At 27.3% G+C, this 15,953-nt stretch overlaps 1 protein-coding gene across 2 annotated transcripts; it reads right to left on the reverse strand.

The window, feature by feature from the left end:
* Window positions 1-132: 132 nt before the first annotated feature.
* Window positions 133-12,207, reverse strand: LOC108684383 (adenylate kinase isoenzyme 5). Of its 2 annotated transcripts, XM_018188663.1 has the most exons (12): window positions 12,172-12,207; window positions 11,924-12,046; window positions 10,460-10,627; window positions 10,093-10,203; window positions 8,092-8,234; window positions 7,401-7,583; window positions 6,741-6,863; window positions 6,513-6,669; window positions 5,819-6,087; window positions 4,768-4,932; window positions 907-1,174; window positions 307-554 (listed from the first exon to the last, which is right to left on the reverse strand). In XM_018188663.1, exons 2-12 carry the CDS (start codon window positions 11,943-11,945, stop codon window positions 307-309), a joined length of 1,857 nt encoding a protein of 618 aa, XP_018044152.1. In that variant the 5' UTR covers window positions 11,946-12,046; window positions 12,172-12,207. The 2 variants fall into 2 exon arrangements, with proteins under 2 accessions (XP_018044153.1, XP_018044152.1); XM_018188664.1 differs by lacking the exon at window positions 12,172-12,207 and having other exon boundaries at window positions 133-554; window positions 11,924-11,945.
* Window positions 12,208-15,953: the final 3,746 nt, after the last annotated feature.

Raw genomic sequence — 15,953 nt, forward strand, 5'->3', positions numbered from 1 at the left:
TTTTGATCTTAAATTTATTTCAAGAATCTGCTATTAACGGGTATTAACGGTGATACCTTCTGGAACATTCTATATATAGTGTGTATTATTCGAAATATGTTTCCAATTATTTATGACTTTATTTTTGGCTGTTTTAATGAATTAATTGTGTTTAAATATTTTTTTAAGGCACGCGGTAGAGTAAGAGATATTATTAGTAAAATATCAAAATTGTCGGTACAGTTGAAAGTTCCAATACGTATTACGGAGCCTTTCGTGCATGTTAATAGTTAAAATTATTTAACAATATTAAAAAAGATTTTGTATTTACATATGAAGATTTTGCTGATAACCTTCAATTTCATTATACATTTTCCTGACAGGATCTTTTGGCAAATAGTTGTGCATCGCTGGTGCGATTTTATTGTTGCCGGATATATTGCCGTTGGCTAAATGCGCTACACCATTTTGTAGGATATGTGTTGTTCCTTTTGCGATGCCATTCTGATGAATATGACCATTCTGTTGAATATGCTTCATATTGTTCAATACACCATTAGAAATAGTACCCACTCCTAAGAAGGCAATAAATATTAAAATACATTACTAGCAATAAAAAATACGATGCACTTCTCAATTATTCTTAACCTATCGTTAATCACTAATTCAAGATTACAATCTAAAAATATACTTTAAGAATGAAAAAACAAAAAATTCTAAGAAATATATAAACTTATTCGGTACTTCTGAAAAATTTTTTAATTCGTATAAAAATCTAAGAAATTTGTTTTAAAAAGAGAAAAGAGAGTTACAAAATTATACAAAAATTCTTTGAAATGTTTTAATTTATATAGAAATAGTAAAAAATTATATAAACAATTCTAAAAAAAATTTTCTACGGCATTAAATAAATGCAAAATTGCTTACCTTGAGCAACAATTCCTTTTTTCGTCGCATCGGCTATCTTTCCAATATAATTAGATGTGCCGTTGACTACTAGTTTGGCATTGCCATTAGGTATGGCACGTTCATTTTGGTATTCATTTGAGGTATTTATTCCGTTTGGATGTTTCTTGATAGGCGAATCCAGATCGTATAGACTTTCTTCTTCTTTACGACGTGCTCGACGCATTAATTGATATAACGCAGCAGCAAAATCTTGCTGGACATTAGGTACATCTGTATCACCGTCCACCTATTTAAAACAATAATAATTTATTATTATTTGTAAAAGAATAAATAAATCATATTTTCAAAAGATAGAACTATTTCATAAAAATACAATTGTTTCCATTATTGTAGTCTTACTTCTATGATTCTTATAAAAAATGATTGATTTATAATCTTAAGACAACCATTTTATGCGTTGCTAAAGAAGAAAAACAAAAAGACTTAAATCAGCCATTATAAGTCTGCTAAGATCCTACTCTTAATAATCACTTTTTAAACTCCATCAAGAAAATAATTAAAACTTAGTTATAGCAATCTTTTTACTGATCGAGAGTTATTCCTTTTTTTTTATTTCTGTCTTCATTTTTATAGAAAATATATTAGGTGTGGGAAAAAGTTCGTGGCGTTTTTCCCGTTAGATGACATTAAAAAAACGCCACGAACTTTTTCCCATACCTAATAGAATAAATCTATGTGTCTGAATTTCAAATATTAATAAATTGTAGAACAATCAATAATATACAATATGTAATAATAATAACTCTTAATTGAAGTGCAGTCACTCCAAGTCATCGTTTACGCATGTAATTAAGTGATTATTCTTTTGGGTTATTGTCATCATTTCAAATAATTTTAGAAACTTTACTATATGAAATTTTCAATTTTAATAAATTTAATATTCCGTATTGTTATCAAAGGATGCCGCACCGACCTTATGGAAATCGACTCTTAGTCGAATTGGCTAAATTTTGGATACATTGTAAGTTTGGTCATTCTGAACAAATATCTCTATGAGCCCAATCTCCTTCTATGACTTGTTTTTGCACCAATGTTTTTGTTTTTACTACAAATCTTAGAAGATTTAGATTCAAGTCATTTTTTTTTTAATTGGGTTTTCGTGTTGATATTATATTATTATTGATAAATAAAATATATATAATAGATATATACATATATGAGGCGTGTATACAAGGTATTCAGCGTACGATCCGCACGATTTTTTGAACACTTCTGACACAGTTAAAAGAAATGGTTAAAAAATGAAGATTCTATTTCATGCAAATTACAACATGCGATAAAAAATTAAAAAAAAATTTTAAATAAAAAATTAAAATCTTGAATTTTTTAAGTAGTGCTATACAATTTTTTTCCATAATATTGAGATCTTTAAAACGAATTCAACATATTATCGAGAATGTCATCTTTATTGATGTTATGAACATAAACATATAATATGTATCATAAATATTCATTAATTTAAAAAAAGACTATGAAAGGAGGGAGTCTAAAAATGGCCAATTTTAGCGGTACCTTTAAAATCAATGTAGTTATCATCTTGAAAAGTCATGAAAGAAAATTTGATATATCCAAAAAAGCTTGGAAAACCTTCCAAAAATAATAAAGTATATTGTTTGAATGCTTTGCAAAAAAAAAAATAACTCATTTTGTTTCTAATAAACAGTAGATTTTAAAACTAATGGTGTGTTTACATCTAATACATATTGGATCATTAAATAGATATTGATATAATATACTATCAGAAAGATCCTCAAATATGTAAAATATCCCATCCTAAACAAAATATCGAAATATATCGGAAACTGAACCCAGTAGGCAAAAATGTTTCAGATAAAAGTCAAATAAAAGAGCTTGTAAAGGGACAAAAAGAGTAAAATCAATTTTTGAAATAAATAGATACTTTAAGGTCACATGAAGCTCACATCTCCATCTTTTTTTAATTGAGCGATATAAATTTTTTACGTAATAAGACTTTAATTACTCTGCATATAAATATATTAAGATAGAGATATAAAAAACCAATAGTTTACGAGATATTTAATATTACTTCATATTATTATGTGTTAAAATAAAGTGTAAACTATTAGTTTAGTGATATTGTTATCTTAATACATATACATATATGCTGCTTCTTGTCTTCACGAAAAAAACCATGGATGGAGCGGAAAATATCACTTTAACTGTTTTAAAGTAAAGGTTTCATTTTTTTAAAATGTACTTAGAAAAATTGTTCTGCGATGTCTGGAAACTAAGGCCGGTATTCATAGTCGATTTTTATTTCAAACTTTTATTAGGACTGTTTTAAAACGCTAATATAACTCTCTGATTGATTTGTGACAAAACTTAAATTGATCCTGAATATAAAAATTGACTAATAAATACCAGTCTAAATTACAGCTTCTGAAAGATTGGCAAAATTTAAGAAGGGCAAATTTTAAGAAGGGACCCTTTATATAAGGTTAAAAAAGTCTTTTTTTTTCATAAATCGATAATACAATTTTGCGGGAATATGTTCCTAAAATTTTAAAGCGAAATTCGAAATCCTTCGGTAGATTCAGTGCTTGTAACGGGAGAGTAGCGCAACGATAGTTGTCAAGGTACCGAGAAACATTATTTGATCCTTATTTACACCAATTCATCAATCAAACGATCTATTAACGTAATGTTTTGGATGAACACATCCATAATGCAAACGGAAATTTGAATTTGACCATCTGGAGACTGACGCACCTCAATTGCGGTACAAAAATACTCGAAATCGCTGCTTTTATTGTCACTGACAGTATTAACAAGGGACATTCTACCGTTTTAAAAATCATAAATTGGCAATCAACATTTATCCGGAATGCAAACATTATGTATGACTCACGAACTTCAGGCAAGAGCGCCGATTGAGTAGCATGAAAAATGTCCCAGCTCGTAAGCTGGCCTAAATTATTTGGAATGAGTTTAATAAAGAAGCTGAAAGATTACTAAGCTCCCGGAATAAAAGATTAGACTCCGAGTACTGTACTCAAGAACTACTATTTTTTTACATCGAAAATTTTAAACACTTTTTTCTCGAAATCTGTTTTTGGCAATCTTTTAGTTTTAATGTAGATGATTACAAAAAAATTATTTATTGATTTTATATAAAACTCATTAGTTAAATAATAGTTTTAAACTCTCTTTGATAGCACTAAAAAAGTTAAAAAACAACATTAACAATTTCTTTTTTGTATAAAGAAACGCTACCTAGTGAAAATCGTAACAAAGTCGCACAAAATTTTCATTTTTATATATATTTTTATTTTATAAATTCACTTAGGATATTATATGAAAACTAAAAATATTTCTTGCTTTTTTATGTGAGTGTACATAAATTAAAGTGTTGAGGATATATAAAATGATAACGTCGATGGCGACGCACAAAATTAAATGTTAATTTTTTTTTCATTAATAATATTTTTCTGTATACAACAAAATGTAATTATATTCTTTAATAGTTATTTTAAAACATGCAAAAGTTTTAGAGCGATAAGCCTTCCTTTTAAAAAAATCACTTTTTTTCGGTCTCCTAAATCAGGCTTCTCCCTTAAAATGATCCCTTAATTTTGATGTGTAATATGTATTTTGTAATATGTATGTATTTTTATATGTCGTTTTTATATTTTGACTTATTTATATTCGTGCTGTTCATATTACATTATAAGTATGTTTGTTTATTAATAAGTGCAATTGTTTATTTGCGCTTACTTGCGTTTTTACATTAATACAAAATTTAAAATTTATTTCAACATTGTAGCATGTTTTATCATAACTCAATTATTTATTACGTACAATTATTAACCGATTATCGCTGTCCAGCGTTTTCAACATGGGAAGAGACACTTCGCGAAAAAGTTCCAATCTTTTTCTAAATGCTGAAACACTGTCGTCCAGTCTTCCTCTCCCGAGTTGCAATTTGGAACAGTCAAGTAGTACTAGTGGTGGTTCCTGTCCAAACTATTAATAAATAATATAATGCAAATGATTAATACTTTATTAATACTAAGCGATGTATTGAATAGAAAGTTATAAAATCAAATTGATGACAAGTGTAATTCGCGATTTTGAAATACTCGCTTAAGAAAAAATCGGTTCACCAAATTTTTGCACAATTTCGTAAAACAATAACAATAACTCATTAAAAAATCATTATATTGAAATAAAAAAAAAGCTCAAATTAAAAGCTACATTCCTCTGTAAAATCAAAATTGAGTTGAAGGCCATATTACAAAGAGGAATTTTTTTTTTTATAAAACTATAACTTGGAAATAAATCGTAAAAAACCTTTGTTAAAAGAGAAATTAAATTAGAAATTTTAATATCTTTTAAATCATAGCCCGTTTTTCAACTTAAAAATTTTGCATTTAATGTTATCGTTTTCGTCATTCGATTTTACGACTTTTCCTATAATATATATATATAAAATCAGTTTTTCAATATCTATCTCTTTTCTTGTTCCGTTTTTTCTGAGAAACATATATATGTAGTCCATCTTATGTATTGCGATTAGTCACTTAACTGATTAAAAATTTATATTTTTTTATCTGTTCCGAAGTGTTTATACTCAGAGCATGTTTATAATTGGCTTATATAACACGAAACAATTGATGGTGATTCTTGACAAGAGTATATGAAAGCTTTTTTTCATTTTTCAAAATCTACTTTCAATATCTGCATTTACAAACAATTTGTAAGCAACATTTTTTTGGAACTAAATTTTGATTTGTTGATTGTCAAAAGAATGTTTAAGATTTAATTGAGCTATTTTCATCTCAAAATAATGAAATTTTGAAGACATAAAAAAATGAATAAATGTATATGCAATGCAATCAATTTTATTTACTTTCGTCTGAAATTCCTGCACTTGATTCAAGTCTCTCGGATATCCATCCATGACGATACCGTCCGAATCTCGATTCAAAAGAATCTGCTGTTCTACAAGCTGCATTACGATATCGTGAGGGACCATTTCACCCGAAACAATTGCATCATTTACAATCATATTGGACGAAGCCATCGTTCTAAATAATTCTCCAATACTTATATGCAGCCAGCCTGACATATTACGAACAGCTTGGGTGCAAAGAGCCGCCTTATTACTTCCTGGTCCACCTAATATATACGATATACGATTATATTATGCATTATTTCTTAATAAGAAATTAATTAATTAATAAAGAGCTGTGGATTAAAGATTCAGCGACTAATAAAAGTACATAGCAAAAGAAAGATGTCAATATTGATTGTGGTTATTACGCGCGCGACGAAAAATTGAAAGGAATGCGCGCTTAGCAATTGCCAATTTTACGTAACGCTGCGCTACACCTTTTGCCGCTGATCGTGCGGATCCATGGATGTTTATCAATTAATTAATCGTTAATTATTGAGACTTTTTTTAAAAATAATATAGCACTTTTTTATTAACACAGTTTAAATCCGCTCTATTTACTCATGATCAATATTGCATTTTCTTTTAGATTATATATAGTATGCACATCATATGCACGCATGCATGTATATATTGAAATAAAATATACCTATGACCCAAATAAATGATGGCAATCCTTTTCTCGGTTTATCAGCAGTTTTTGGTGCGTCTATTGATATAGAAGCTGGTAGCCTATTATTAGTTCCTACAACTTGTTTGACTAATGCTGAATCCGTGGTCGATTCCTTTCTCCTTTCCACTTCAACCTGAATACGATATAATGCAATCCAATGATATTTCATAAAAAATAATTTATTAAATTTGAATTTATACTTACTTCGGCTTCTAAAGATTGAGGTACATCTTGATCGTGAATTTCACCGCTTGATATTCCAAGAATTCTGAGAACTGCATCTCGAAAACTAACATAGACCTCACTTGGGTTGCGTTCCCCATTTATCTATACAATTTTCATTTATATTTATAGTAAATATAATTTCCACATAACAAAAATGTAATAAATATTAGTTTATTATAATTATACTATTATTATAATTTCTGAAGCTTTTTATTTTCTGATTAAGCTTAACTTGTAGTTGTGATGATTTTATTCAATGGCTTCTCTATCTATGATAATGTAAATAGATAAAAGCCATTGGGTGAAATAACAAATAAAGTTTAATTACAAGTTAACCAAATAGTAAAAATTGTGCCTAAGTTATCTAGTTATATTATTTTTCAACTTCCTGATAAAGGAATCATTTTGTACAATAACTTTCTCGCGTTCAATATTAATATGTGCACTTGCCACCTTCCTTTATCTCTTTTTAAAATAGTAATGTTTGAAAACAATTGATAATTCAAGCAAAGCGTGGTTCGCGAGCCATCTCTACCCGATTTTCCCCCATCACGCCCAAATAAAAAACTAATAACTCAAAATAAAAAATATTAACAAAATTTATATTTGATGGAGCACGTTAATAGCAAATTTGTTTACCTCAAGTAACATGCCACTTTGATCAAAATATTCTGCAACTGGCATTACGTTTCTATAAAAATTATGCAATTCCATTCTAGCTAATCCAATGATAACATGGCCGAGTTGTGCACCGAAATCAATTTGTCTCTCCAACACTTCTTGCCTCCACGATACAAGAATGACACCATTAACGATTTTTATCTACAAACATTTTAAATGCATTTTTAAAATATTATTTTATAGTCTTATCACTTATCCGAATACTACATATAATTAACAAAAGACCTATTGCTACACATAATGCTGCTCATTTTTACTTCTTTATAATCCTATTTGCATCAATTTGCATTTATAAAACGTAATTTTAGACAAAATTTTTTCTAGACTTTTAATTTTAATTTCAATTATTATATGATATTATTCGTATATTGTTTCTACAGTAAAGTTTCCATTTCATTTTGTACAATTTAACTACAGAATTTGTGTATTAAGCAAATATTGCTGTCAGATGACAACTGTACGTTCCAAAAATAAATGATATTTTTAATTTTTTTTGTTTTTAGCATAAAGTCATTTACATTGATTATTTTTATATATATAAAAATTTTGCAATTCTGTAAAGCCAATTCAAAGATATTCTAAAATGATAAAATGTCGGTAATTTGCTTCATTTTAAAATTCCCTTAAGAACTAAGTATGAGACACTCACTTTTTCGGCATATTCTACCACATCACGCATATTTCGTGGATATCCGCTTACAAGAAAAACTTTGGCTCCTGGGGACATTTTCATCTCAAGCATGAGTACTTCTGTCACGGTTTTGCTACTAAGTTGTCCAAAATCTTGCATATCTGTATAAAAATAGTTGAAAAAATGACATGTTGCACAAATATAAAATTTCTTATTTACTAACGTTATTATATTTAACATTAGAATAACCAATCGAGATGATTTTTACATCTCCGCGGCGAGAAAATAAAGCTCAGTCACAATAATTTTCTTCACTGATTGAGAATTCATTTCTACTTTCCTAATTTCTTAAATTCTTTTTTAAATATTGAATAAATTTGTACATAACAACCTTAAATACTAGTCACTTCTGTCACGGTGCGCCAAAATCTTTTATTTTCGATAGTTTGTTGCAACTTGCAACAAAGAGTATTGAATTTTATTCAATTTCCACCTGAGTACTCCTCGGACGTCAAGTCATCCCAGCAAACGAGAATGAATTGAAATGAATTAAAATGGATTCAGATTTTCAGAAATATTGATTCATGAATGTTAAAATGAGTGCTTTTCAATCCTAAATGCATTTTTATTCATTTATAGGAATTGGAGCATATCTCTATGCCTTTCAATCTAAAAATAATATTAACTTTTTCTGTGCATTGTGATATGAATACTGTTCAATTCAAAATTTTGAATAGGAAATGCAGTTTTTCCAATTGCATCGAATTTAATTTAATTGAATCCAATTAAATCCAAAAAAAAGTATTCGCTATTTAAAATATGCATTCGAATAAAAAAAAATTTCAATCCATTTTAATTCATTCTCGTTTATTGGGATCCTTGTTGTTTAACAAATGTTAAACAATGATGACATGACATCCGAAGAGCACCCAGTATGCCTGCGCATATACATATATGCACTAATCATAGTGAGTTACGAATCCTCCTAGCTATTCTACTGTTAATAATAATTACTTTTAATTATGATGTAAGAATCATTCTAGATCTAAATGATTGTTTATGCAACAAAAGACTATTCACGAGTTAAAGATAAAAAATTAATATATAATTTATATATGTTTTCAGAGATTACATATATTTATACCATTTAAATTGCACTTAATTATTGTCCGCTTGATTTTTGTTATATTTTGCATTTTAACAATGAACCATTAGTCATAGGAAGCGTTAAACATTTTGTCTTAATGTTAAAATATGCTTTGATGTATTTGACAAAATATATTACGTCTTACCTATATACGATCGGTTTTTTGTTAAGATGCAAATGACAAGAGGAAATTAGTGAACATCAATATTGGATTAAGAGGAACTAACCACTAGTTTATAGTTCTTGGTTATATTATTAAGCGCATTTTTTAAATAATTTATCGATATCGAAAGATCAGATTTATATCATAATTCAACTACCATTGTTATAATCGATCGAAATATGTATATGTAAATAAAATGTAGTAATCTATAAAATAGATGCACGAAGTGGTATGAATTATGTGGAAAATATGGAAAAGAGTCTGAGGAAAGTGATTACCATAAAAGTGATTACCATAAAAAATCGGTTCACTAAGAAAATAATCATGTTTAAAATTATCACTTATATGTAATAAATAATGTAGACACATTAATAATATTATTACATACATTAATAATATCAAGAGAATCAATGAAGTATTAAAAAGACATGTATATATTTTTATTTCATAAAAATAAATAAATATTTGATGAATATTACTAAAACTGTGTTTATATTAATTGAAAATGTCCAAACAAAAGAGAAATCTTCCTTCAAAAGAGAATAAATGTAAAAGCAATAATAATTGCTATTTTTTATTACTTAATATGAATTAATCAAAAAATTCAAGATACGTCTAGTAATATAACCAAAAACTGTACATCATGTATACATATATATCACTAATATATATCATTAAAATGTTATATAAATAAGAAGTAAATACGAACCATTTCCTAATGCATATTGTTGAAGAAGATCCATCATATTAATATGTGTTATTCCTTTTTTCTCCTGTATCAAATTGTCGCAATATGTCACCTTACCGCTACCTGGGCCTCCTATAATCATAGAATAAAACAAGTAATAAATTAGGCTAATGGGAATCAGCGCAATGCGTAATTATTTGTTTTTTAACGGTTCAAAAATGACATTAAAATACAAAAGGAAACTAGGTTTTAATTGAAATTTTCATTATCAACAAGAGAGTATATACAAATTCAATGTGGTCATATAGAATATGTATTATAAAATATATTGAAAATTATTCCTAAAATATGATTTCTGATGAATTCGCAACAATTGATATGTACTAACCAAGTACGAATATAACAGGAATTTTTGGTATTTCGAATTTAATTGGACCAACATTTTGTTTTGGGAATTGTCCATCTGGTGGAGTAGCCAAAAGACCAGCCTCTCCTCGCCATCTTCCTGTAGCTCGAGCATCGTTTTCCTCGAACATCTGCGATCCATTTGGTTGATCTAAAATACATTTGCTTTGTAATGTATCATGTATATGCGGTGGATTGAAATATTCGCTCTATTTAAGAAATTCAGTTCAAATAAAAAATATTAGTAAAAGTATCTTATAAAATTATTGTCAAATTGTATCGTTCAATTTCTCGATTTTAAATTCAATTTTTAAAATATCTGACAATTACGACAAATGCTGCAACATGTAAATGTCTTAGTCAAAGTATTAATTTTGTTAAATGTATACACTTACTAGTCAATGTATATATTACGTGTAGTAAATGTATACATTGACTACAGTAGCCTACAGTAAGTGTATACATTTACTGAGTTAACACTTTGACTGTGACAAAAAAAAAAGAATTCACTCTCTCTCTCGCTCGATTAAAGAATTTGCTAAGAAATCTAATTGTATTATTCAACAGAAAGTGGTTTTTTTTTTTTAATACAAAAGCGAATGTAATCATTTTCCATAATTAGTTTTTTAGGCGCTAACGATGCATTTTATTAAATTGTTCTATCAGGTCGCAATTTTGAAAAAATATTGCGATTAAAAAATTTAATTTAACGATTAAGTTGTAAAAATAAGGTCTTTTAGTATATTTTGGCATATTATAACTATGTGATGTGAAGCTTCATTGTAATAAAAATTAAATATGTTGTTAATATATTGTTCAATCTTCAAAAAAAAGTTACATTAATTATACTAGTTAAAATTTTTTTAATTATGAACAAGATGTTTCTTTTAGATTTTTGGATGCCAAAAACAGCAAAAACAATATCAGTTAAATCACTAGGATGTTAAGTTTCTGAAATATCTTAAGGTGTAATGTGCAAAAAATGGCTTTTTAAATTATAAAAAAGGTTATCTTGAAATTTTGATCAGAAGTCACGATTGTATTGTTTATTTCCTACTAGCACATTACGTGCGTGCTGTGTATAATATAAATCTACTTTACTTTTTATATGTATACATTATATATGTATAATTTCTTCATGTTCACTTTTTTTACGATATTATCTTAACTTAAATTAAGAAATTATCAATGTAGTATACATGTTCAATTTAAATCTAACACAATATTTATTATGAATAAAACAATCATTAGTTTCTTAAGTTCTTAAATGTCGCATATTGATATTATAAATATTATAAAAATCGTATATTTAACTACACAAACTAGAATATTACAAAAGAAAAAAAATTAAGACACCTCGAATTTTTCAACTAAAAATACTCATTAAATGAAATGAAATTCTCTAATTTGAACTATTATAATAATTATTATTCGTGGATATACTAACCAGTATCCAAGCAGATGCCCATAGTAAATTGTTCAAAGGCTGACACGATCCTTCTACGGCCATTTACGGCATTCACATGCCTCTGACAGATAAACTCATCCTTGCTTCAGCACATACAATGTTCTGAAGAATTACAATATGTAACTTCACAAAATTTTCACATCATGCAAAGATGTTTCATTCTCAATTTTTGTAATTTATTTTTGGCAGCAGATAATCAGAAGTTATTTTAAGATGAATATACATACACTTGTTTGATTTTTTAAATTCAGTCCTATTTATCCATGGGACTTTATTTTCTCCCCTATGAAGCGACGTCTTAATGACGGAGGCGTACGTACGTGCCACGTGTTGATTTGTGTCACATCTATTCGACGTAATTTTTTTAATAGATGCTTGAGAATGAAAGCAAGTAAAATCAGTGTCCACATCGACGTTATCTGAGCTGTTGAGAAATTTACCCGACAAGTCCACAAGCAAATAATTGCACGATTAATGTAATTCGGATGTTATATTATATTTTTAGATTGAATATGAATTATTTGGATTAATGAACACTCTTAATACAAGACATTATTACATTTTAAAAAAATATATATATATATATATGATGAAAAATATATATATATATATATATCTCGAAAAGGTGTTTGAATATTAATTTTCTGATTATAGCAAGATTCTACCTCCTATATTTGATATTATTTTAATATTTTTGTTAAATATAATATTTTATGATTTTTGCTTTAGAAAAATCAAATTTCTATCAAGTTCATTGATAGCGATTATCAAATGAATCATTTTTATAACTATTTCAATGCAAAATTAGCATAAATGTAGAATAGTTTTGTTAAGAAAGAGAAAAATATCATGTTGTGAACAAATTAACATTCATCAAATAACAATATCAAATTATAAGATATATTATCACTATCACTAAAAAAATAAGAATATAGTAAATAAATTTCAAAGGTCTCCTTTTGCAGTTAAATGGAAAAAATAAGAAGAAATAAATTATATGGAACTAATATTTTTTCTTTCTTGAATATCAATAAAATAGAAAAAACATGTTTGATTGCTATCAATGCTTGATAGAAAATGTTCATGTTTTAATAACTTAAGAAATTTGTAAAGTATAGATTTGCTCAACTTTTTATTGGACCGCTTCCAATTTTGTAGTGCTGCTTATGTAGTGTTTTTATAGTATTTGAAATACGCTCAGCAAGTTACACGTAAATACATATTAATTTTACTTTTCCACTCAACAATATAACTATAATATAATACACGTGTTATATTACAGTTATATTGTTGAGTGAAAAATTACAACTAACATGCACCTTACATGTAATTTATTAGGCGATAAGAAGGATAAAAAAAGAAAACTGATGTTCGCTCGATTTATTGCTTACATTACAGATTTTCTCTAAAAAAATTATAATTTATCATAACTTTGAATAATTCATTCAGCACATAATTTCTTTTCTACATGATTTTATTTTCTAAATACTAAATAAAAACACTACATTAGCCAAATTGGAGGCAGCCCAATGAAAAGTGTTACTCAATGAAATAATATTGCATTTTATCAAAAATACAATATTACGAATAAATCTATTTATTTATTTATTTATTTATTTGTCATAATTAATCTTGCGTAGAAAAAGTAAACAATAATGCACATAAGTGTCAAAATAATAAAATACTTGGTTAATTAAAAAAAAAAGAAAATATTATATGTGAGTAACATGAAATATAACAAAAATTCACATAGCAAAAAGAAATTTATTATAAAAAGAACTAAAGCAAGTTGAAGAATGATTAAATGCAAAGAAACAACAAAATTAGTATTAACGTTTAAAATATAAATTAAATTCTTTGTTCCAATAAGACATGATTCGTGTTAAATAAATTAGATATACAGAAAGAATTTTTTTTAAATTTACTCTGAAAATATATAGTAGTTGTGATACAATACAATATTTTAAAGTTTTTATCATGCTTCAGTAAAAAAAATTTGTTTCAGTAAAATTGATCAAATTTATACTTTATTGTAGTTTTATTAATAAGAGAGATTTATAATACGAGAGATTTAAAATTCTTCAAGATACAATGTTGTCTCACGACTGTCATATTTTCAAAATAAATTCTAAGAAAAAATTCTTTCCATGTACTTTAACAAAAATGAGAAAATGAAAATAAAAGAAGTACAAACTACTAAGAAAAATTTAGGATACATATCAAAATTAATCATTTACAGAAATAGTTAATATAATCATCAATGAATTTAAAAAAGTCATCAGCGACTTCAAAATTGTGTTTTAATAGTTCATAATTAATACTGATTTAAGATGAATGCATAAGTATGATTCAAGTCAACAGTATCGAATATGAAAATTAAACAATTTTCAATGAAGAAAAAAAATGGAAAATCAAAACATCGCATTTCAAAACTTTGAAGAACCGATCGATCTTTCATAAGTGCGACTCACAATAGATGAGTGATCAATGAGTAAATCCGCACACTCCCGTACGTTTCCTATCAAGTGGAGTAATTTGCCTCCACTTGCGCGCAACACTTTGAGCAAATTTGAAAACGAACGAAGCACTCCGACTTTGCATTCGTCCAGAAGTGTCAGTGCAAAGTGTTGTATACAAAAACATAAATGACTATGAGTCACGACATTTCCATGACCGAGCTTTCTTGCAACGCGCACGACAATGGTATAATGATTTATCAGGAACGAATAGAGGTCGTAGTAAGAACCACATGTCACCATGGATACCGCGCAAGCGCCCATTCTTTATACGTTTGTGCGTGTACTTTACATATAGTAGTGATAAGGGACAGTTGCGCGCGGGTGTATATGTATGGTGTGTCATATGCGTGTGACATGTGAGGGTGTAACGTGGAGGTTCAATGTCAAGTTCTTATTGGACACGACTGTTCTCGACTAGGAGTTCGTCGATAAGTATATAGTCAAATGAGAATATGACAATGTGATACGCGAATAACATATTCAAGTAACGACATCATTTGCCTTTGCATTTCATCGAAATATAATACATACATACATAAATACAACTGCATATGCAACTTATTAATATGAATCAAACGGAATGAAAATAAAGTGATAAAAAAAAAAGTTATTTATCGACTTTTCTATATTGTATAAACTTTTATCCGTTTTCCTCGTTCTAATATTTTCTATCTCAAATAATTTACATCAAATTAATATTAAATATTTAATATAATTATATTAAAGTGCTATAAGCAACTGTAAAAAATTTGCTTAATTGAATATGAATCAATTGTGCCTTTGCAAGTCACGTAAGAGTTTGAAAAATATAATCATCTTTTCCTAGTAAAATTGTCAATATGCATTTATATTTTCGTGGGATCTTTTAGGGTAACGACAGCTGTGTGCAGTAATACTCTTTAACGTAAGAATACAGGAATGAGGACGTGTCAAGCTTTTAACGCACGAGGTTGATATGAAATTTATGTTCCTCGTTTCAAATCGATCGAGAATTAAATAAGTAAGAACCATAACAAGAAGATATATTTACAATGAACGGGTTTACAACTGTATAATGCTTTTATCCTTGCATGATATAAATCTAAATGCAAGTTACAATACTTAAACTTCCTAATTCAAGATTTTGAACTTTCTACTGTAAAATACTATACGATATTTTTATAAAAATTTGTTTTATTACAAGATTTTTGCAATTTGTAGGTGTTTTACCACTTTAATATTATTACCAATCCTTATATTACTTTATATTTTAAATATACATATTTTGCGATATTGTATAAATCTTTAATCACTTCTTTTCTTTTATGTAATATAATTTTGACTTTAACTAATGAAAAGTTTATACTCGAACAGAAAGTCCAAAAATCAAAAGTATTAAAAAAATTAAAGACATGAAAAGATTTAAAATGAGTGCTATGAAATTAAGAAAGCTGATTTTTTTAATACATAGATTAATTTAATACAGAAACGTTTAAAAAAAACGTATATAT

The sequence above is a fragment of the Atta colombica genome, unplaced genomic scaffold, assembly GCF_001594045.1.
Source record: "Atta colombica isolate Treedump-2 unplaced genomic scaffold, Acol1.0 scaffold134, whole genome shotgun sequence".
In the NCBI taxonomy this organism is placed as follows: Eukaryota; Metazoa; Arthropoda; class Insecta; order Hymenoptera; family Formicidae; genus Atta; species Atta colombica.

Coding starts and splice junctions, on each gene's coding strand:
- LOC108684383 (XM_018188664.1), bottom strand. CDS start 11,945: ATGGGCATCTGCTTGGATACTG. Junction 4,933..5,818: donor TGCAGGAATTTCAGACGAAA/GTAAATAAAATT, acceptor ATTTATTAATAG/TTTGGACAGGAACCACCACT. Junction 555..906: donor AAAAGGAATTGTTGCTCAAG/GTAAGCAATTTT, acceptor TTGCCTTCTTAG/GAGTGGGTACTATTTCTAAT.